Source organism: Mizuhopecten yessoensis, unplaced genomic scaffold (assembly GCF_002113885.1).
Source record: "Mizuhopecten yessoensis strain PY_sf001 unplaced genomic scaffold, ASM211388v2 scaffold371, whole genome shotgun sequence".
Lineage (NCBI taxonomy): Eukaryota > Metazoa > Mollusca > Bivalvia > Pectinida > Pectinidae > Mizuhopecten > Mizuhopecten yessoensis.
In genome coordinates, this window is record NW_018403513.1 from 613,812 (window position 1) to 639,612 (window position 25,801).

Sequence of the window (25,801 nt, forward strand, 5' to 3'; positions counted from 1 at the left end):
TTAGATTTGTTTACTTTCGATCGGAGATGCATTCATATGTGTATCAACGAAAAACAGCAAACACCAACATAATAGGTTGTTGCGGACCGAATGAAGGAAATATCTGACCGGGGTAACTCGAGCGCGAGAGAATACGTGAGGTTTTATTTCCCTGCATGTGATCAATATCATCCAATCTGATATACTGTTATATATGATGACATATAATGACATATAATATAAGTTTCAGTGAACTGTGTGGGTTCAAGTTCGTATCTAATTACTTATATTAATCTATGACTTGGAAAAGTCCATTACGATAGCGTTTAAAGAACATGACATTAGTATACGTTCGTTTAAATATATCGGTTAAAGTATACACGCCCCGAATCAAACAGTTCACTAATGGTGTCTGTTGGCGGTAAATATTGCACGGTGACAGATCGGATGTTTTAACCGCATAAATCAAAATCCGATGTAAATATTCCTGAGGCTAAATCCTGAATGGGTGTTTTTCTAAGTTTTAAGTCAGAGTAGCTTTTAGTCATTCAGACAATTAATTGAATGAATAGATGTGTTTTCCCTTCCTCTCTCTCTCTCTCTCTCTCCTTTCTTCTCTCTCTCTCACTTTTCTGTCTCCCCCTACCACTCTCCCTCACCCCACTCTCCTCTTTCCTAGACACAGTAAGACGTTATCGAACAGAAACTCGTCAAATATTGAAATGGGTTGCAGATTATTTTTATCATTTAAGGACAAATCCCAAAAATTCTACATGGATTCGGGTTGGGATTGGCGCTGGTGGAGTGCGGAATTCGGGTTGAGATTGGCGCTGGTGGAGTGCGGGATTCGGGTTGGGATTGGCGCTGGTGGAGTGCGTGATTCGGGTTGGGAGTGGCGCTGGTGGAGTGCGGGATTCGGGTTGGGATTGGCGTTGGTGGAGTGCGGGTGAAGGGTTGGGATTGGCGCTGGTGGAGTGCGGGTGTAGGGTTGGGATTGGCGCGGGTGGAGTGCGGGTGAAGAGTTGGGATTGGCGCTGGGGGAGTGCGTAATTCGGGTTGGGAGTGGCGCTGGTGGAGTGCGGGGGAAGGGTTGGGATTGGCGCTGGTGGAGTGCGGGTGTAGGGTTGAGATTGGCGCTGGCAGAATGCGGGTGTAGGGTTGAGATTGGCGCTGGTGGAGTGCGGGGGTAGGGTTGGGATTGGCGTTGGTGGACTGCGGGTGTAGGGTTTTGGATTGGCGTTGGTGGAGTGCGGGGGTAGGGTTGAGATTGGCGCTGGTGGAGTGCGGGGGTAGGGTTGGGATTGGCGCTGGTGGAGGGCGGGTGTAGGGTTGGGATTGGCGCTGGTGGTGTGCGGGTGTAGGGTTGGGATTGGCGTTGGGGGAGTGCGGGTGTAGGGTTGGGATTGGCGTTTGTGGAGTGCGGGTGTAGGGTTTGGATTGGCGTTGGTGGAGTGATGGTGTAGGGTTGGGATTGGCGCTGGTGGAGTGCGGGTTTCGGGTTGGGATTGGCGCTGGTGGAGTGCGGGGGTAGGGTTGAGATTGGATCTGGTGGAGTCCGGGTGTAGGGTTGGGATTGGCGTTGGTGTAGTGCGGGTGTAGGGTTGGGATTGGCGGTGGTGGAGTGCGGGTGTAGGGTTGAGATTGGCGTTGGTGGAGTGCGGTTGCGGTTGTAGGGTTGGGATTGGCGTTGGTGGAGTGCGGGTGTAGGGTTGAGATTGGATCTGGTGGAGTCCGGTTGTAGGGTTGGGATTGGCGTTGGTGGAGTGCGGGTGTAGGGTTTGGATTGGCGTTGGTGGAGTGCTGGTGTAGGGTTGGGATTGGCGCTGGTGGAGTGCGGGTGTAGGATTGGGATTGGCGTTGGTGGAGTCGGGTGTAGGGTTGGGATTGGCGTTGGTGTAGTGCGGGTGTAGGGTTGGGATTGGCGGTGGTGGAGTGCGGGTGTAGGGCTCATTAGTTGCATTTTAGCAATCATACCTGCAGGGGGTGTTTTCATCGCATATTATGTCATTACAATGTTTAAACCCAATTTCAAATAAAAGCAAGATATTTAAGCGTGCTCCAGAGGAGGTGTTTCGTTTTGCACACGGCACGCAAATACAGACCTGGGCTACATTCGCGTATCCCGGTTGAAACGGTACGTGTGGCGCAGAAATTTTCCACGATAAACGAACACACTTGGACCGTTCTATAAGCAGAGTTAAAAATCCACAGTTTCGGAGGAAAAAAAACAGTGTTTCAAGAATATTATAACCTTCTTTCATCCGTCCACTGAATTACATAACGTAACTTAAAAACTACATGTGACTTGACATTGTTTTAGAAAGAAATAACGCAAATTGGCAATAGTCAGCATTTTAGTTTCGGTCAGGCACGTCTGGACCCCTCAATCTAAACGTGCCAAATTTTCCTGAGGTCAGCCTCGGTCCAGATCTGTACCTGTCGTTTTCTTTACAGGTTCAACCGCTTCAACCGTTTCAACCGGTAACGCGAATGTACCCTATATTACCGATCGCCGGATGTCGGTTTGTCAGTTCAAAAATGGCGGTCGAAGTGTCAACATCAACAAGCTCTTAACTCCATTTATAATTTAATTTTGTTGTGTTAACTTTTTAGATATTTTCTTAAATCCAACAGCTGAACAAAAGTAAGATAAGTCTGGATTTGTTTCACTCCATATCGAGCAGACATTTAATTTAATACATTTGATATTACATAATTACCACATGGCACTGTAGCATAATTATTGTTTCTTCTTTAGTACAAACACTATTAGCTTCGCATGGGACTGTAGCAAGATCCTTTCCTGCCCTCTAGAACATGTACATATAGCAACCACAGGGGACTGTAATCATTGCTTACCCTTTATATCACTTCATTATCGACGGGACTATAGTATGAACCTTGTTTCCTTTCTAGTGCGTATTTATCACAAAGGACTGCAAATTGACCCCTGCCTGCGCTATAGCAGATGTCGCACTTATCTCCTCTATTGCATTGCCACAGGGAACTGTCACATGTTCCCTGATTCCTCCACATTGACTACCACATGAGTCTGCTGATATTTCCTCTCCTTTAATTCATATTATAGGTACGAGATGGGACGTCAGCATACTTCTTGTCTTGTTTATACATTTCTCCCTCGGCGGACTGTCCTTGCAGAATTAAAGTAAGTGTTTTCGAGTTGTCTCCCTTATTCCTTAACGCTCAAATGTGAGTATCTAAATTGATTACATGTTGACAGCATAAAAGTAAAATTATTATTTATGTTAAAATATATATCTACCATCTGTTCCCGTTTCAAACACAGACGTGCACAAAACCTACATATAACAACATATATTGTAATACACGTACATTATCTACTTGAAATCAAAATTCCCTAAGACCCAACTGGTCTTCCTGATAATTTTGTTGTTAATAAAGCGAGTTAAGTTTGTTACGTGTTTACGGAAATCGTACCGGATCGTTGGCTAGCGAAGATGACGTTTACCAAGTTTGTGTGTACGTAGGTGAAATACCAAAGACGTCATGCTCCGGACAACCTCGGGTATCGAACAAACGACAGTAACTCTTTGTTAACGTATTTCATTCGTTTGTTCCAGTACGATTCATACATACAGTAAGTTTGTTTAACGTAATTAAAATGACGGAGAAGTTCCCAACCATTGGAATAAATACCAAAAATGTATGCTCTGATTTCAAAACTTAACAAGGGGACACAACTATGCTAAAAATACAAGCAAAGTTAAAAATCGCGAACTCGTTCGAGCTATATATGTAATACCTGCACATATTTTCACTAAGATATGTCTATAAATAAGGGCGGGAGAGTGAGGAAAATGAAACGTTCACGGACGGACGAACAGACTGACGGTCATTACTGAGTATATTGTAGTCTATGGGGGTAGAACAACACAACCTGTTCGTCATCTATTATATCATTTAAACGTTGCTGTTATATTGGAAAAAAAACTTGCCAACTCAAATATAAAGAGGGTTGAAAAGTACAGATTTGCGATGGAAACCAAGGTTCTAAAAGTTTAACTGTACCGGAAGTGTACCTCAACTCCAATGGGTTGCTTTCTGTACCGGTCGGCTTTTTGTATTGGTTTGTCTCTCGTCAGATTAGTTTAATTAAAAAGTTTAATATTCAACTATTGACCTTAAATGTTGCTGATTAAGTTTCTCTTATAAAGTCTATTCCTTACTGCACTTTTGAAACTGCATTTCGTTAACAGAGCAAAGAAGAATACAATCATAAGAAAATATGTAAACGTACAATGCATCAACGGCATTCACTAACCCTAATTCATACTAAGAGCAAGCTAGTTTGTCACTTATATTCATGTCTTGGATACTCAGATTTAAGTATTTTTAAATGTTGGAGTGTGAATTAGTTAATATAAGTACAAGAGGCGTTCCGGTGGCAGTACCCAAACGTTTAAAAAACAAAGGCCCAATATAAATACGTAGGCTCATGTGTCACTTAATCCTGGAATAGCGCTAGTAAACAGTCTGTGAACCATTGTTTCCGTCTAACAAATCACTTCCCAGTATAGGTGCGCTGTGTGTGCGAGGGACTTACATAGTCTTTGGGATTACGGAGGATGTTTGGCGTCAAATCACGCTAGCATGTCAGAGAAATGCAGATTTTAACAGTACACGAAATATCTCCTCTTATATCTGTTCATCACTAACCTACTCGATGACTTTGTCAGTTGTGTGACATACAATAACAGTGCATGACAATGTGTGGCACTATCCTCCCTGAATTAAGGACAGTCTAACGGTTGGATTGTATTTAAGTCTGTATGTGTTAGATATGATGCGGAAATTGAAATTTGTTGATGGGTCCCATGTTCTTGAATCAACATTTATATTTTAAAATGGTTTACTGTGATTTGAAAGTTGTCGGATACCATGCGTCTGACTGCGTATTCATCGCTGAAATATAAAAAGAATAAAGACAGTATAGATTTAATACTGTGAATGTTTATATTTTTGCGGTATACTAATTTTAGCGGGTTTTTGGCACTTTAAATATTAAGTTACTATGTATAGTTTCCTGTTACAAATGTTGTTAGTTCGCCAATGCATCAATGGCGTTGCGATAATGTATCAAAATGCGATTTTCCGCTAAATTTTGAACCCGCTAAAATAAGTACATCAAATTATTAATACCTAATTACCGAACAGATGTAAAACTAACTACCACTTGTGTTGGATATCATAGATATTTTGTTCAAAGGGAGTATTTCATTGTTCCTATGACCATCAATGCAGAGCTTATCATTTTGTCTGTTATCGATCATTTTGGTTGTTATCGATCATTTTATCTGTTATCGATCATTTTGTCTGTTATCGATGTCTGTTATCAATCATTTTTCTGTTATCGATGTGTGTTATCGATCATTTTGTCTGTTTTCCATGCGATGTCTGTTATCGATCATTGTGTCTGTTATCGTTGTCTGTTATCGATCATTTTGTCTGTTATCGATCATTTTGTCGGTTATAGATGTCTGTTATCGATCATTCTGTCTGTTATCGATGTCTTCTTCGTCTCAGTTTATATCACTTTCTCAAGTCTATTTAACCACAAATTCACCTCAACAAAAGTCCATAATTGATTAAATATGGTTTATTTTAGATGTGAGGTTATATCTCCTAAAACATCTCTAAACAAATACCCTGTTACTAATTCTCACGTCTGGAAACTGGTAACGCTACCAAATACCTGGGAGTCTCTTTGAGCAGTAACAGAAACTTAAACCAACATATCTACAACGCGGTCGACAAAGGCAATAAAGCGCCGGCATTCCTTCGACAGAACTTCGGAGATTACACACAAATGTCAAGACGGCTACGTCTACTGCCATTGTAGGAGTGTCCCTGGGTTGGTCATCGTCTGTCTAGGACCCCCTCCTACACGGCCATACCAAGTAGATTCAATTTAAGGGCTGCGTTGTACGTCCCTGTAACCGCTCCAACACGACTCCAAGACGTGTCGCCAATATGGTCGAAGATTTATAGTGGGTAGTAGTCTAAAAGCAGACGACACTCTCTCCGCGGCGGGAAGGGTGACCGGGTCTATATGTCGATTTAAGGGGCACTTACATCATCCATTTTAACTGAAAATCGATATTTCTACAAAATTAGAAATAAATAGTTTTTTTCTGTTTTAAATATTTGCTTTTTTTTTAAAGCGTTATATCAGTTACATAATACACAATAACAATCAGCATTACACTCACGGCAACAGTTGCGATATTTTACAGTACCGTGGTATAATTGAAAATTTTGAAAATAAAAACAGATTTTCGTTTAATTTTTTTTTAAGGCCAATAAAATTGACCAAACCTGCAAGTTTAACAGGTTTTACTTTGGATCCTACAATAAAGAAGGAAACCAGAAGAAACGATACAGGCATTTAGAATAGTAAAAAGGGAATAGACAGTGTCGAGGAAGACAAATAGTTCATCATTAAAAACACCGAAGAACAAGGGTACATAACTACAATGTCCAGACTGAACATAGACTGAAAAAATAGGCTGCTTCAATGTAACAGCAGCCAACGGATGGAACAGTCTAAATGATGAAACGGCCAACTGTGAAATAAATTTCCTATTTAAATGTCAGTTATATAGGCATTGGATAGACTTACCGACCAAGTTACAAAAAACAATCTGTCTGAAAAAGATACGATATGTTTGATATACATAAATATATGTATTGAATATTTTTTTCAATATGTAAATAATAAATTCCGAAAAGCTTACATAACTTTGAAGACCACAAACTTTAAACGGCTTCATTGACCTTGTCTTAATTTAACTTGTGTTACATGCTATCCTTAATTTTCATGAATTGATTATCTTAGGGTCTTTGGAGTTCAAAATATTTACATCAAAAACCGTTCTGTAAACTTTTTTCGGAATTACCTTAGTATGAATGACAACACTTATCGCAAATATCAATGAAGACACAACCAACGCTGTTAAAAAACCAAAACGTTTAGGAAAGTCCCAAATGTAACGGATCTAGGTAGGTAGATCCAGACATATCTTCATCACCATTAAAGCGTCCTGATAGGAATCTTGTTTCGGTTCTATAAGTCATTGCTCCAGAGTAAATGCAGAGTTGAAAACCGTAGTTTAAAGACCCCGTTATAACCTCGCCTATTTCCAGAAGTAAATCAATACTACTCTTCCTCTTCTTCTTTTTCTTCTTTTGTCGTGTTATTTTTCTTCTTTTGCCTTATTTACAAAATCTGTTTGAAATTGTAAGTTGGTTTATTCATTCAGGATGTTAGCTACCGTTCTGTAGTCGCGACTCGAGAATACGGTTATTCATACTGGGTAATCAGCTTTTGGAAAGAAGAAGAAATCAATCAGAACGTGTCGACCTTCTATACGGAGGAGCATTTGAGTAAACAAATTATTTTCGGATTTTGTTTTGTTTATGTTGTTCACTCGAAATATAGAGATATTAATCCAAAATGTCAATTTAATAACTCGAAATTTGAGTTCGTAACACAAAAACCCGATATTTTTATGGAACCCTGATGGTCTTCCGTATTTCTTATGTTTCTTATTCTTCAATATTCTCTCTAAAAGTCTAGTAATTTAAATCTTCATTAAATTTTAATAAATTTTCCGCTAGCCTTTGATTATTTCCTTGTTCAAATAATCAACTTAGCATTTAAAATTAAATAATCTTCGCGCATTTGAAGTGTTTCCAGTAAGTTCTCACTAATTTTGCACAAAAACTGCGTTTCCGTGTTAAGTTCTAACGTTTTATCGACTTTTTTTAATATCGGTCTGTCGTCGATTAACGACAGACCTATATAAAAAAAAATGTCGATAAAACGTCAGAATAATTCGGACTATCTGCAGTTTCTACGATAATATATATATAGGGAAAACCGTCTGTGATGGGCAGTTGTCGGTCAAGGAACGGACACCTGTTGAGATTTCTTCTGGAAAACCTCCTTTCAGTAAAGGTAAACCGGGTGAGAGCGGACAATGTACATATAGCAGGAGAGTGTGACAATTATGTCATTTTGTAGGTCAGTAATTGACAAACTTAAATATCCGAGATTTGTTGAAAATGTAAATATTTATGATATAGTTTGTCTATATGAGTGCTGGGTTAAACCGGACGATGGTATATCACTGCCTGGTTATTGTATATATTCATTTCCTCGTATTAATGCAAAAGGGGTGGGATTAAAATTTATGAAGATGGATTGAGTGAAATTTGTACATTTGTTGAAAAATATTTTAGATTGCATTGTGATTTGAAGTTGAAATGCATTGGTGAAATTGAGACTAAACATGATACTTATATATTTGCATGTTACTTCCCACCTATAACAGCACTTTTGATGTAGATCCATTTATATGTCTAGAAGAATGTGTATGTAACTACCATACACATGGTGATATCGTTGTCACGGGAGATTTTAATAGAAGAACTAGTGAGGCTGATGATTTTATTAGATTTGATCGAATAGGAGATTTTTTTGTTGATATGTTATCAAATATATTTAACTATATACCAGATGTGAAGATGCCCAAACGTTTTAACGTAGATAAACATGTAAATCAGTTTGGTAGACAATTATTAGATGTTTGTAAATCAACCGGCCTTAGAATTGTTAATGGTAGACATCCTGGTGATCCTTAGGGAGATATTACATTTTATAATAGAAACAGAACTAGTCTTATTGATTATGTTTTAGTTCAAGACAATAAGGTAGATTTTATCAAAACATTGAAGACAGGTGAGTTTAGTCCCTTTTCTGATCATGCACCGGTTACTTTTTCATTGTGTAATAATTTTAAAGGAGTTGAAAATGAAAAACAAAGCAACAAGCAACAATTTAAATGACAAGAGACAAACAAGTATAAAATGGAATGAGTAAATAATAGCAGAATTGGTGAGTTACTGCAAGAAAACATTGATAGGCTAATACAGTCATGTGATACTACTGAATGTGACCAAGAAGGAATTGATGCATGTGTTAACAATTTTAAATGAGTTAATTGTTCCTTATTGAATCCACACAACCATACATAAAGGCACAGGTAAGCAGACAAATGTTATCAAGGGATGGTTTATGGATTCCTGTTAACAACGATATAGCTACAAATATATTGTCGATTTTTATCTCAGTTCAGTAGCTTTTCCTCAAAATATCACGTCGACCCTAGAAATTGATACATATTATGAGCTTCTAAAATCTGTTTTGCTAAATGCATCAAAACGCTGTATTCAGAAATGTAAATTTGAGATTTGTAAAGGTCTTAAGACAAAAAAGTCTGGCGGTCCGGACGGTCTTGTGTATGAGCATATTAAATACTGTAACAGTCTAATGATCAAACATATTACATTTTTGTTCAATCTCATTATTAAGTATGAGTATATTCCCAAATCATGGAAACTTGGTACAATAATCACTCTGTATAAAGGTAATCGGAAACCAAAAGATGACCCAAACAGCTATAGGGGTATAACATTAATTCCTGTGTTTTTCAAGACTTTTGAGACACTCTTGTCTACCCGTTTAAGTCCAGTCCTAGAATCATACACATTTCCGAACAGGCATCAGTCAGCATATCGCAAATAACTGTGAAGTTTATGTACTTCTTTTAATCTACAGGAACGTGTGAACTATAACCTAGATAATGGATCTGATGTGCTTGTCGCTTTTCTAGATAGCAATGAAGCCTTCGATACTGTATGGCAAGCAGGCCTATTCTATAATCTTTACAATATGGGTATTAAAGGGAAAGTATGGAATATCATGAAACAAATGTATTCTCGATTTACCAGTAAAGTTGTTTTTAATGCTTTCAAGTCGGACAATGTAATCATGAAACGGGGAATCTTACAAGGTGGGTCTTTATCCGCAAAACTGTATTTATTAATGATTTGCTAAATGAAGTGGAATTTAGCGGGAAAGGAAAATAGTTCTTTCCTCGCGAATAAATATACCTACACAAGCTGATGACATATGTATTATCATCAATAACGTTAATAGTTTACAGTATCTACTCTCTATTTGTGAGACATACAGTAGAAAGTGGAGATTTACATTTTCCTCTACAAAATCTAAAATTGTTGTTTTTACTTCTAAAAAGAAACCCAATATTCATTGTGATATAACTGTATGTGGAAAGAAACTACCAATTGTAGAAAGTATTACTCATGACGGCGTTTTATTGAATAGTAGAAATAACAATGTCGAACGTACAGAACGTGCTTGTTCCAAATTAAAGAGTGGTGTTATGTCCTTAATTCGTTCTGGAGCACATCCATATGCTCTGAATCCTTTAACCACTGCAAAAATGGTTAAGTGTAAAGTATATCCCTCAGCACTGTATGGGTGTGAATTGTGGCAATTAAAGCAAAATGAAATGTACATGTTAGAAAAAGCACAAAACTTCATTGTCAAATCAATCCAAGGTTTTAATGTAAGAACAAGAACAGATATGTGCACGTCCTTGATTGATTGGTTTTCGGTAGAAGTATACATCAGCGTAAAGAAAATGTTATTTTTTGGTAGAATATGTTCCATGGAAGTTGGCTGTTTAACACTCGAAATTCTTATCAAGCGTCTATTCGAATTCAACCTGTCTCAATTTAGTAGAGGTTTTGTTCCCGACATTGTTCATATTTTACAAAAATCCGATTTGTATCATGTTATTGATGAATTTTTGAAGAGTGGTGTATTTCCGAACACATGTCAATGGAAGCGTTTAGTCAATGACCATGTAAGAAACTATGAACAGTTTAACTTATGTGAAAGAATGAACGCTGATAGGGACGTCTCTCGCTTCACTCTTTTACATAATAAGATACAACCGTATGCTATATGGAAACTTGCTTTACGCCTTCCACAATACAGTCCATGTTTTAAGAAAGTTGTTAAACTTTGTGTTGAAATGCGCGATAATAAAAAGATATATTTGTGTCATTACTGTGGATCTATGCACAAAGATACTATTATGCATAGTGTACTCGAATGCTCACACACAGAGCATCACGTGACCAGCTCACGTGTGTACTCAGTACTGTAAAAGATATAGATTTCGTGTTTTATCTTAATGTAATGTCTAATTACCATCTACTTCATGTTCTTCTTGGTGGTATTTTCAACTATGATTTATCTCCACATGAACTGGAGGACTTTAGAATAAAATCCATAATTAATCATTTATCCTTTGAAATTTGATTGTTGTATACTGAGTAATATGTATGTGATCACCAATTTACAGTGTGTGTACCTCACGCTTCAGCAAGATTAATACATGAAATACACATATACTTTACATGAAATACACATATACTTTTGTATTTATATTAGTAGGCAAGCATTTCCTACGTCTTTCCTGTTATACCATTGCCCAATTGGGCTGCATGATTAGTGCAACTTACTACCATTCATAATATTGTTTGTATTGTATGAATTAATCTTGTGATATGTATTACTTCAACTGAAATCATTGCATGGTTGCTCTGTTTGTTCAAGTTAATTATTATATTGTATGTTGTGTATATCACACCACTGCATGACTATATTGTATGACTTCGTGCAACGGGTTCTACTCAATGTATGATTGTATTGTAAGACTTATGTAACAGTAATACTGTCTATAATAATGCTGTATAATGTATCGTGTGATGTGTATGATTGCTTAGTACGAGAAGTGTATTACTGTCTATACTAGTATATGATAATGCAGTTTGAGGAGTGTAAATATGTCTATTATATCAATGTGTGATTTAATGTATGATGAGTGTTATACTGTCTATCATCATAATTATCACCGTATAATGACTGTATTAGTACCTATTATATCATTGTGTTTACAGTACTTTATGGTATGATGCGGGTACTATTATTATTATCTTATGTGAACACGAAATCACAGTGAACCAAAACATTCAGGGTGCATATGAGTCCTTCACGGAGCTAATTAGATCGGAGATGGAAGGTAAGCTCACGAGTACACCAAGGAACAAGGAAGTACCATTAAGCAGGAAATCTAAATATAAACCCTACTGGAATGATGCACTAGCTTTACAGTGGACAGCGGTATGTCGGGTGGAGAAGGAGTGGTTACAGTATAATGGAAGAAACGCTACGAGGAGAAAACTTAAGGAAACTTTTTGCTCTGAGCGTAAAATTTTCGACCGGTTAAATAGAAAATGTTAACGACAATACCAGCGTAGTGAACGTCGGAAAATTCATGAACAATTATCTAGCGACTCGCCACAAGATTTTTGGAAGTCTATCGGAAGTGTAGGAATAGTAAACAAACGTAAACAACAAATCCCGTGCGCGGTAGTGGATGTTAATGGTCAGGTTCTCACTGATAAAACGGAGGTACTGGAAACTTGGAGAAAGGAGTTTGGAAATCTGTATAGATCTAGTAACGTTACTGATACCTCGGGGGAGACAACACACACGGTTATCTTAAATAATCAGGTAGAGGCATCTAGATTAAACGAACCCATCACTAGGGAGGAAATATTCAAAGCGGTGGAGGCTGCAAAGTTAAACAAGGCCAAGGATTTGATAAACTACCAGTGGAAGTATTAAAAAATGATACAGCAATAGGATTACTCTACACTATTTGTCAGGGATGTTTTGAGCTTAGTAAAGTACCGTCAGAATGGGACAAGGGAATTATTAATCCAATATTTAAACCTGGATCTGACGACAGGCGAAATCCGTTAAATTATCGCGGAATTACTCTGATTTCAGTACCGTGTTAGATTTATTGTTATATTTTAAATGCCAGATTGAGCACCTGGATGGAACAGAGTGATGTCTTATGCGACGAACAAAATGGATTCAGAAAAGAAAAACAGTGAGTGCAACAAAAACAAGTACAAATACATGAGAAATAAAGTAAATAATATGATTAAGAGAGCTAAAGAAATATTTTATGATAGCATAAATACAGCAATTGATAAAAGTAACAACAATCCAAAGATTTATTGGAAACTTCTCCGAAATATTCTTAAAGCTAAAAAAACCACCGAAATATCCCCGTTATTAGACGGTGATACAAATGAAATAATTTATGACAACGATAGAAAATGTGAACTCTTAAATAACTACTTTAGTTCTGTGTGTTCGTTATCAGAAATTGATACAGACAAAGAATTGCCTTTTTTTGAGAGGAGGACTGACTCCATCTTATCAGAAATAAATATAATTCCCAGTGAAGTTGAAGATATTATAAAAATTCTAGATGTAAATAAGGCATCAGGTCCTGACGGTATTAGCCATAAAATGCTCAAATTATTATCTAGCGAGATTTCTGTACCGCTATCCATTATTTTTAATTATTCTCTGTCTTCTTGTACATATCCTGATAACTGGAAAATCGCTCATGTCATGCCTATCTATAAAGCGAATGATGCAAGTATTACCTCCAATTACAGACCGATTTCATTGATAAGCTGTATTGGAAAACTGTTTGAGCGTTTGGTTTATAAACATGTATATAACTTTTTGATTGAAAATGACCTTTTTTACAAATATCAGTCAGAATTCTTACCTAACCATTCCACAACACATCAACTTATTGAGCTATATCATTCAATAGTTACCTCTTTAGACAATTACGAACATTCTCTATTGATATTTTGTGATTTTTCAAAAGCTTTTGACCGCGTCTGGCACAGAGGTCTAATCCATTAATTGAATAATTATGGCATTTCTGGCCCTCTTCTTCAGTGGATAACAAGTTATCTTTCAAACAGACGACAAGGGTTTTTATCAATGATTCTCTTTCTTCCTTTAATGCCATAAAAGCTGGTGTTCCCCAAGGTTCTGTTCTTGGTCCTCTTTTCTTCCTTATATACTTAAATGATATTTCCTGTGATCTTTCCACTCTCTCTCTCTCGACTTTTTGCTGATGATACCACTCTTTCTTATTCGTCCCAAGACTTAAACACAATTTCATCCAATGCAAAATCTGATCTGAGAAAACTTGAAGTTTGGTCCAAAGAATAGCTGATGTCTTTTAACCCTACCAAAACTGAGGCCCTAGTCATCTCAAATCGGCAAATTCCATTCATCCCTGCATTCACATTTAATAATACCCCCATTCAAATAACTAACCAACATAAGCACTTAGGTGTTATTCTTACTAACGGCTGTAAATGGAATGTTCATGTTGAATATATTGTCAGTAAAGTAACCAAATGTATAGCAACCCTTCGTAAACTAAAACTTATTTTAAAAAGAAATACATTAAAAAACTATATCTTACTTATGTTCGACCACTACTTGTGAAGTATGGGACAACTGCAGTGAAACAAATGCCCTGTTACTAGAAAAAAATCCATCCAGAAGCTGCAAGAATAGTCACAGGGCTGCCCACATTCGCTAAAAAAGATTTCTTATATCAAGAAACCGAATGGTTACCCCTTTCGAAAAGAAGAGATGCTCGGAAACTTTCCTTGTTTTATTCTATAGTAAATAACATGGCACCTAAATTTCTTACTGACTTATTACCAATGTATATTGGAAATATAGCTCCGTATAATTTGCGAAATGCACATTTACTGCGGGAACAGCACTTCCGTTTACAACTATCAACAAATTCTTTCTTTCCTTCCACATTAAAATTCTGGAACAACTTGAACAACACTGTAAGAAACTCACCCTCACTAACTTCTTTCAAGTCTAATGTTAAAAAGTCTATGATAGTAAATAATTTGTTTAGCAAGCATTTCGTAAACTATGGACCGAATAAATTAAATATACTCCTTTGTCGTCTTAGAAATAGAGCTAGCTCATTGCGACATAAACGTAGATATTCTTTGTAAAGGTGACCCCAACATCTCACCAAACGGTAATATGAACTACCCAAGGCTGCACAGCATTTCCTAGGAAGATCGGGTAGATTTGACTAACTACCAACCCCACTCCTCTCAATCCAACCTCCAACCCCAGTCCTGTCTCCTGGTTCTTCTCTTACCGTACCCCAACCCCACCCCCCCCCCCCCCCTCTCTCTCTCTCTCTCTCTCTCTCTCTCTGATAAGTTGGAAAAACTTACCGACTAATCCTTTTGTCAATATGTTGTCAATAAAATATGTTTAAACTAAACTCACAGTTTCACACCATGGTAGACATATAAGTCTTAGCGCTGACTTCCGTATTGCGATACTGTACGAATTTATTGAAATATCAAATCGGTACAGGTTCGGCCCATGATACCGGGGCAGGTTCGGCCCATGATACCGGGGCAGGTTAGATCCAGGAAAGTGGAAAGTCGTGACAGTTATTGTTAGTATTATCTTTATTTCCTCCAACTGAAGATTACAGTGCATTTTGGTATCAATAAAGGCAAATAATATAATAATGAATTCAGAACAATGGATAATTCAAACATCTGGACACTAGGTAAAGTATACACGTGTTTATAGTACATTAAAGTTTCTCCTTAACACTTGTACAAGCATGTGGATAAAATCTTCTTAATTTATTTATCCACATGCTTATACAAGTGTTAAGGAGACTTTTTAATGTACAATGTACGTATACTTTACCTAGTGTCCAAATGATATATATATATACAATTTTTGTTACATGTATGTAATTATCCATTGTGTTGATTTCATCATTATATTATTTTAACGTGTCATGAATACGTGTGTATTTTCCAATTGAACAAAGATATATAGGAATACTCTCAAATCAGCTGCTGTACACTCTCAACATGGTATAGGCGTTTACCACAGAAGCAATCTTAAATTCTTCCAATTAATTATTATCTAAACTGAAGTTAACTTTGCCTCCAAGCAGGTGATACATTATTTCATTTTCAGGTAACGAATGTATATAGTAGACATATATATCTGCTATACTCATCCACAACTTATCTCAAATAGTATCCGTAAAATCATATCTTAATACAACACGTTCTGTATGGTTTGGGAAGAGCTCACTACTGTGACATGTGACAAAGGTTTGTAGTTTTACCGTTTCCGATAGTTACAATAACATTCATCAGCATCTCAAGTTATCTTTGTACATGGATTTTTTTCTTTGATAACAACCATAAAGAGTGCGGCTGTAACTTGTTATGAATGGGAACGAATTTGCCGAAATCATTGTCATTTGAGGTACGTTCCCCCTAAAATCATTTCCCCGAAATTGGTTGAAACAGACACTTTCACTATAGTTTTCCAGTTTCTCTTATCAGGAAACTTACAATTATTTATAAATTCATGCACATATAAATTTGTACAAACTTATGTCTTAATTATTCTTAATAAAACTGGACAGAAACTCCAGAAATTGCAGACAAATAAAGTTAAATAATTCTCCAGAAACGGACGTGTTTGTCGATTTTTAATAATTTTCTAAAATATATTGATTTTCTTTTTCAAATGGTACGCATAAATATCAACAAGGGACATAAAATGTCCAGAACAACTTTCATAAAAGACGGCCGAACTTGCCTCAAATCTCACCTAACGACGAAAGTTTTGTTTTATTCTTTCCTTTAAATTGTCCATGTAACGATAAGCAGCTGCCAAAAAACTTATATACCGTTAAATTGTCATAAAAATACCATCAAGTGAAAACTGCTTACATAAAAATAGTTCTTTACATTGCATTATACTTCACTAGAGTTTCTTGGGCCGTTTTACATCAAGTGTCCTGTTTTTTGTACAGTGGTGTAATCTAGTTAGCCAAAACTTTTTTTTTCCTTCGATTTTTTTTCTTACATCAAATAATGATCAATTCTTCATTTTAATTAGATTTTCCGCAACAATAATAACATTCAAATTCCCATTCTGTCATGATTTTATTCTCATTTCCAGAGGAAGAACATGCTGGTGCAGAAAAATATATATCATTACCTCCCCTTACTGGAAGAACTACTTGGTCGCCAGGGGGCTCTTGTTCCTTACTTCCGAGATTTCTTCACCCTCAATACACATCTTGACCATCTGGCATTTCTAGGTCAACATTTACAGGTGCACATGCAGCGGATGATCAATCAATAACATCTTTGAAGTGGAGAACACCAGTGACGATGACCCGTCGGATATAAGGTACCAGATAACGACATGCAAAGATCTGTAATGTATAAATAACTGTTGCTGAGCGCAAACATTTCATGTGATTTCATTTTGAACAGTTTAATGTTTATTCGGTTTCAATTGTTACTTAAGAGTCACTGACAGTATAGTGTTGATATATTTTGGGTAGATCGCATGTTATAACAACAAGTATTTTCATTGGGTGTGCATTTTGAATATCAATTTAGTTAAAAATTCCTGCACGCGACATATTTTACCGCACAGTTCAGTTGTAATTACGCGGAGCTAGCGTACTCATTTGACATAACAGTGACCACCAATCCGATCAAATCACTTTTAACAAAATTAATTTTCAATTTTTAAATATATCTACAGTTCAATGATTAAGCATTAGAATACAAAGCAATGCGACATGTCAACATATAATTAATTATTTAGTTCAAATAGCATGAACAAATGTTATTCAACTTAGATTTTAGAAACACTTGCTATATTGAATCATAAACACTTGCTATATTGAATCATACAAATTCCAAAGATCATGGTAAAATGCTGAAATCCCAACAAGATTTGTTTATTTGAAGCATAAGATATTGAAAATGTTTACTATGTCAAGAACAGTACAGTACATGTATTTGTTGCTGTAGGTAGATCCCCTTTAGTACTAATATTAATACCCGACTTCCCCTGCCCCACGCGGGTATTAAATAGATCCCATGCCTTGTAATGGAGCAAGCCTGATGTGATTCACACCAGGGCGATTTCAGAATTAATTAACAGCACATTGGTCCGCATCCATAAATAAGGTTGTAGTATGAACTATTTCTGTTGATATCATGTATAACTAAGTTAAACTCTGCCTAAAATGTCGTTAAATTATCAAGTTAACGTAGCAAGCGCAATTGAAATCTGAATTGACCGCCATGTTGGAAAGTTCGTCTCTCTTCCGATATAGGTCAGAATATGGGCGTCATGACCCAATATGGAAATTGTAGTAAACATGGCGGCATCATTAGTAAAACTATATTTGGTCATGCAGGCCATATATAGAAAGGATAATTAAGATAACATCACACATGATCTGTCATGGCAGTCGTTTCCATTCTTTTCCCCAAAATGGCCTTGGCTAATTTTGTGAAAGAGTTTTTTCATTGGTAAGAATCAGTTTTTTCAACAATTATGCAATATTCTGATAATTAACATTATACTCATATGAGGAGTGCATTATATGCAATCTTACAGATTAGCACTTGATTTTGCTCCATTAGTTGGCATAGAACCGCTTTGTAGCTCTGACGACACAATAAATAAAAAAATCTCTCGTCATCAGAAAGCTACGTTATCACAGCTTGATCCCCTTGAGCTTACTAGTTCTTGTTTATTTGTATATATGATTCTAAATAAAGCTTTTGGTTGTCATTTATCATAATTAATACACCACAAAAAGATGGTCAGAACATGGTAACTTCACAGCTGTCACTACATACATAGAATTTCTCTCAATTTGTAAGTCATTTAAAGGTACATTAATGTACTTTTGTTACTTCTTAGATAGTTTTTGAGCTCACCTGTTTATATCTGGAGGGCAAGCCAAGTGATCTGTTGTAGTGCGTCATCCCACTGTCACCATTTCAATTAACATAACAAGTCATTTTTTTAAGAGTAAAACATCACATTTGTATTGTGTGTATATTTGAACTTGATGACCTGGGGATTCTATTAAAACACAAGAGGCCCAATGGGCCTGCATCACTCACCTGGTATTAATCTCGCAATTGTAACCCTGGAAGTGGACTAAAATAAAGCTACAGGCAAAATATCAGTGTCTTGACTTAAACGATTTAAACACATTTGACCCTTGTGACCTTGAAAGTCAAACATGGACATTAATTTGAACAAACTTTATAGCCTTCATCTCAGGATGAAACTCGCAAAATATCAACACCCTATCGTTTTGTTTATTGAAATTAGGTCATTTAAATGTTTAAACATATTTGAAAAAATGTGACCTCGAAGTCAAGGTCATTCATATGAGAAAGCTTGATAGCCCTTCATCCAAGCATGCTACTAGCTAAACATCAACATTCTGGACCTCATGGTTATTCAGAAGAAGTTGTTTAAAGATTTTAAACATATTTGACCCCTGTGACCTTGGGCAAAGGTCATTCATTTGAACTAACTTGATAGCCCTTCATCCAAGCATGCTTCTGACCAAATATCATCAATCTTGGCCTTTTGGTTATTCAGAAGAAGTTGTTTGAATGTTTTAAACATATTTGACCCCTATGACCTTGAATATTAGTCAAGGTCATTCATTTGAACAAATTTGGTAGCCCTTTATTCTAGCATGCTTCTGACCAAATATCATCATCCTTGGCCTTTTGGTTATTCAGAAGAAGTCGTTTCAAGATTGTAAACATATGTGACCCTTGTGACCTTGAAAATGGGCAAAGGTTATTCATTTGAACAAACTTGTTAGCTCCTCATCCAAGCATGCTTCTGGCCATATATCATCTTCCTGGCCATTTTGGTTATTCAGGAGAAGTCGTTTAAATGTTTTAAACATATTTGACCCTGTGACTTTGAATATATGTCAAGATCATTCATTTGAACAAACTTGGTAGCCCTTTATCAAAACATGCTTCTGGCCAAATATCATTAGCTTGGGCCTTCTGGTTGTTCACAAGAAGTAATTTATAGATTTTTAACATATTTGACCCCTTTGACCTTGAATTTATTTCAATGTTATTTAAAAAAACCTTGGAAGCATATTATCCCTGTATGATACTGGCCAAATATCAATACCCTAGGCCTTCTGGTTATTCTGAAGAAGTTGTTTTAAAAATATTTGACCCCTTTTACCTTGAATATAAGTCAAGGTCATTCAATTGAACAAATTTGGTAGCGCTTCATCCAAACATGTCCCTGGCCAAATATCATCACACAGGGCCTTCTTGTTAGTCAGAAGAAGTTGTTGAAAGATTTTATCAGTTTTGACCCCTGTGATCTTTGAAATGGACAAAGGTCATTCATTTGAACAAACTTGGTAGCCCTTCATCCCAGCATGCTACTGGCCAAATATCATCACCCTGGGCCTCTTGGTTATTCAGAAGAAGTTGTTTAAAATAAAAAGTTGACACCGTACAGACGACAGACGCTGCACCATGGCATGGGCCAGGTGAGCTAATAAAAAAAACCCCATAAAATTGCTGTTTTTTTAGCCTTGTGCATGTAGCAGGAAACAGGCATATATTTTCAAATTTAAAATATAAATTGAGATTTGGGGATTTTGAATTGGATTGGACAGTTACTAGCGAGAGCTTATTATATTTAGACAAAAATGAACAATGAAATAATCAGAAATTATGAATTTCCTTTTTGCTTAATATAAAGGAATTGTTTGAATTAACAGGCATACTAATTGATGCAAAATTTACACAGACATACTATGTATTCATATTTTTTTTATAATATCGTAAATATTTTATGTATTTTTTTCTGTTTTGTAGTACAAATTGTACCCTTTCAGATTTTAGAGTTTTAAATTTTATGTAAATATACTGTAGCCAGTTATCCTTAAGGCATTTTCTGATTGGTTAAAAAACTAAATATGCAGTAAACAGGGACAAACATGCAAAAATAGAAATAGATTAATAAATTTATCTAAACCTTAAGTTTATACAAACAAAGTTTTCTCTTGGAAATAGCACAGAATGCACCACAGCCACAGCAATTTAAATCTAAAGATTTTCCCTGGGAGGGGGGACATGCCCTCATACCCTCCCAGCATGGTATTTCACCTTTGGTGCTCTCAGTTTCGCTTTGCTCAATAATGGCTTCATTGAAAATGTCTCACCCAAATTCAAAATATCCCTTTCTCTTGAAATTCAGGGGAGAAAAATCCCCTTGCAATTTAAACCCTGTGGGGTCCCTCTGTCTGTAACATCATAGAACTCTTATTCAAAGAAGGCATCTTTTGAAATGCAACATTAGTAATATTGTACATTCATTATATAGTTATTGGATTTATCTAATCAGAGGTATAAAAGTTAAGGTGTATTATACTTATATGTAACAAATTTCTTTGCTGTTTATTGAAGAGCCTATTGAGAGCTGATTTAAAAATGAGCGATGGTAGTATATTAACATTAGTGCATATACTTCATATACATTTTATGTAATAGGATACACCGATTGACATGGTACAGACTACTGGGAATGATCACAACTTCAGGTGCTACCTATAGCTACACCTACACTTCACTACACACCCCTTTAATCAGTGAATAGAGCATGCACAATCACGGGATTAGGCATTAATTTAGTACAGTATGTAAAAATACATGTATATGCTAAAGATGTGCATTGATTAGTTTGCCTTACAAGTGTCAGCTGTAGGGAATTACCCTTTAGCCAGCGGTAGAGCATCGGGCTGGAGAGCCAAGGGTCGCAGGTTCGAGCCCCAGTGACAGCACTATCTTTATCACTATTCCTCGTCCTATTACAAATATATATACTAGTATACCACATAATTCACACCCAGGTAACTTGAAAATTTGGCTATAAGGAAGTCAAAAGTGAGTTGAGTTTGTATGTGTGTGTGGATGCTTATTAAGATAACAAAAGTAAGTTATTGCAGGTGTAAAGCAACATTTTGAGGGAGTATTCCAAAATTATTTGTTACTATTTTAAAACCACAGATCAAACAGCCATGAACTTGAAACAGAAGTGCCTAATATATAATATTTACTAAATATTATGTGTATTATATTAAGTTCATCTGAGCAGACCAGTATGGAGAGTGTGATTGACATTTAAGAGGAAAAATGTATGTTATTTTAATGTTTAAGTAAGTGCCAAAAATTGGGAGGATATCTATAAAGGGAAGGGCGTTAATTACAGTGAATACATTATATCATTTATATTTAATTATTACACTATATGTCATATAATTCCTTGAGAATGAAAAAATAGATGTACAATGATATCAAATTGACAGATTTACATGATAATTCCAGACATATATATAATAACTAGAGAGGTCTGCTTGCTGTGGCTACATTACACATAAAATACATGAAGTCCCTGTACAAATTTCTTTTTGAATATAAATTAAAGGAACTTTAAGGTCCAGACCCAAACATTTTGTTTCTGCAGCATAGTTAAAGATATGTGCTCATATGTGTCAGCATTCTTTCTTCACTGTTTTATCCTGATAATATATTATTATACAATTTGGTAAATGAGAAAGCAGCATTCACCAAGGACTAGGGTTTTTCCTTGCATTACTTTGCCCTGTTACATTATTTCAGTGGGTTCGGATCACAGGCTTCCTCAGAAATTGTCCTTGACTTTTGACAAGTGACAATGGTTAATCTGTGTATCTAAGGTTTAGCGATGGGGGTTATTTAAGTATAAAGTTTGTGTAAAGTCAGTTGTTATGACATCTTTTCGTGGATTCAATAAACATGTATTGTTTGCCCAAGGTTCACAAAAACAAAATCTCATGTAGAACCATGTAACTACATACATACAGTGCATAAACACCTACATACTTATAGGCAGTGAAGCATTGCACCTTATGCCTGACACAGCCATCCTGTTCTATTTACATTTTATTGCACAGACAGACTGTTAATGTATACTTATATATATTTTCATAGCATTTGTCCACTCAGCCATACACTATTAGTTGGTTCCTGTCAACCTAGTCCCCTATATATGTGCTATATATGTGCATAAATATATATATATGAGAGTCATTTGGGTTCTGCAAAGTGTATGGATTATTTACTTTGTTTAGTGGAAATTACTGGTTAATTAGACTAATGTAAGTATACTAACAATGTTTAAGCGATACTTAATATTTTACAAGGTCAACTAAGCTTGTTAACTCGTTCACCCCTGGAGACACATTTGAACCCTTCCAATTCAAAGGTTGGAATAGTCCAATATGAAACTTCATGGGTGAATGAGTTAATTAGTCCTCCACCTGTTATGTACTGAAGAAGACTATAGGTTTGCACTCCATCCATGGCCATCAGTCAGCACATTAGTAAGACTTACTGAAGTCTTGCTAATGTACTGACTGACAGATGGAGTGCTAACCTATTTAGGTCATACATATCTGACATGTGTTCTTGTGATTGAATATTGCCAATATTACATCTGAGTATACATACTTATTGGGATAGAGGAGTATTACATAGTAATACATGCTGAAATTGTTTCTTGTACTCAGCTACCTGTAATATACCATGTCATGGCCCTTTGTTCACTATGCACATTTTGTTCCAGAGATATATCCCATACACAATGTACTCTGTCACCTACAATTAGGAAACTTTGTTTGTGAAAAAAAATGTCACTCAGGTAACCGTGTTTGCTTATCCGAACTGAAACCGGTAACTGTTTGTTTTTGTACAATGAAATAAGCCACCAATAGCTCTTTATTAGGTCACCTGAGCTTTGCTCAAGTGACCTATTCCGATCACTTTTCATCCATCGTGCGTAAACTTTTTACATTTTCAACTTCTTCTCAAGAACCAGTGGATGGATTTTTTTCAAACATGGTCAGAATCATCCTTGGTAGATGAGGCTACAAAATTGAAAAAATTGGGATTTCTACCCCAACCCCTGGGCCCAAGGTGGGGCCCCAAAGGGAAAATTAACCAATATTTCAAAAATCTTCTTCTCCAGACTCAGAGGTACTACAGTCATTTTCTCTGCATGACTGAAAAGATCATCAGGGGCTTTATTTGTATTGTAAATTGCAGGACCCCCGGGCTATCCGTTCCCCCTTGGGAGGGGGTAAAGTTTACTATAGTTTATATAGGGAAATAATACTATTGGGTATATTTTATCCATTTTCAGCAGAAAATTATTCAAACTTGGTCAGAATCATCTTTGGTGGATGTAGGTATTACTTTGTAAAATTGGAATTCCTGCCTCATCCCCAGGGGCTTGGGCCGGGCCCCAAAGGGAAATTTACCAATATTATAAAATTCTTATCCTTTGATGACATGACATTAGTATTGTATTTCACTTAGTTTACATGTTTATTTCCACATCACATTTAAACAATAAAATAAAGCAACCAGTACCTATGATATAACTCAGGTGACCGCTAAGGCCCTTGAACCTCTTATTTTGATAAAAGTATGATGACTTAGTTCCTTGAATGCATAAACAAAGATAACTCAATACTTATGCCTTGTGAATACAGTTGCAAAACGTTTAAATTCTCAAAATCGTTATGAATTGGTTACCTATCGCTAACCTCCCGATAGGGACATTTTCGTAGTTTCACTTGATTTATACTCATGTGTTGTCAACACTATGCGGAAATATTTCTGCGCATCACTTCTGACGATAGCTGCCGGTGACTGACGAGTTACATTGTTGAACAAAATGTTGGTTGATATTATGTTTACATTCCAAGTTTATTGGCTGTTGTGTCCCGCTATATACAGAGTTATTGCCCTTTGGTTTTCGACTGATTACTGTAGTCTTGTGATAATGATACAGTGGAAATGCTTGTATATGGTAAATCAATTTTGTTTCTTGTATATTGTACATACAGATTCTATATAAGTTTTAACCAGACTGAGGTTCCTGTAAAACAGTATTTTGAAAACCATACCACAACTCGAAGTATTTAAAAGCTATTAAAAACTGAATTTTTGATAGAAATGAGCTTAAATTTAAAAGATGTACCTAGATTGATATCTGCCTGCTGTAAATATAAATGCACTTCTATTATTTTACCTCAGTCAAAATTAGACGATATAACTGCACACAGCATATTCATATAATCAATATTTGTCATCCAAATGCTTATTATTGTACATGTAAATTCCAGACTTATTCGTTTTCTAATTTCATACTTCCCGAAGTCTTTCTGTTGGTTTTGCTAGTTTCAACAATTTCTGCCACCTAAATGTCACTGTTAAAGCTTTGACTGAGTGTTAAATGAAAATGAGGCTGCCATAGACTTATCTGTTGATGCAATCACCAATGAAATCTTGTAGAATGAGATACCACGTTATTGATTGGGAATTCAATGTGAATCCATTGTTCGACTTCATGTCTTTACTCTATAGGAAATTTGTCAAACTATGTAGTGAATGAATTGTTTGAGGAAAAAAGTGTTGAATGACGGTGCCTTACTCATCATTTATTTGCACCTGGCGTCCTTATGAGGTCAATGTTGTATATTTGTTTGTGACGGACATAAAATACTAGAATACAAACAACAATGTTAATGAGGAGAAGCTGTGTTGTAGCTATGGTTTGCTAAACTAACTTGTAATGGTGTAAGGGGTGTCCTTGGATGAGTCCTCACGCTGTTAGCTGTAATCACCTGCTTTTTACAGCTACTGGAACAACTTTAATTACAGCGAGCACATATCTACCTCTAATAACCCCTACGCTTTGCACATGCATCTTGGTTCAGGATTTCAACCTGACATTGATCTGTTAATATTGGGATTATTTTGAGCATTCATTATAGGACGCAGAAGGAAATTGAGATTTCATGGTCTAACTTTAAACGAACATGAAAATCCACTGGTTTCTAATAATTTCATATGGGAGATCAATATTTTGGACCCAAACAGAAATAGTCATTATTTATATATGCAATAATTTTATATTTTTAAAACTACAATATGTCCTTACTTGGAATATTATTAATTTAATCTAAAGTAATTTCTGGTCAATAAAATTTGATACTTGCTACAAATT

At 36.1% G+C, this 25,801-nt stretch overlaps 2 protein-coding genes across 3 annotated transcripts in view; one reads left to right on the forward strand and one right to left on the reverse strand.

Moving 5' to 3' along the window:
- Positions 1-748: 748 nt before the first annotated feature.
- LOC110447138 (extensin-like) lies at positions 749-1,972 on the reverse strand. Its single transcript, XM_021492613.1, has one exon. The coding sequence runs from the start codon at positions 1,970-1,972 to the stop codon at positions 749-751; it is 1,224 nt and encodes a 407-aa protein (XP_021348288.1).
- Positions 1,973-16,925: 14,953 nt separating this feature from the next.
- The window catches only part of LOC110447083, a 134,518-nt gene continuing 125,642 nt past the window's right edge, over positions 16,926-25,801 (forward strand). Inside the window, exon 1 of one of the 2 annotated variants that reach the window (XM_021492530.1) lies at positions 16,926-17,068. The gene's annotated coding sequence lies outside the window, so the exon portion shown is untranslated. Of the gene's footprint in view, positions 17,069-22,791; positions 22,887-25,801 lie in introns of those variants that run through there. The other variant, XM_021492538.1, reaches the window with a different exon arrangement.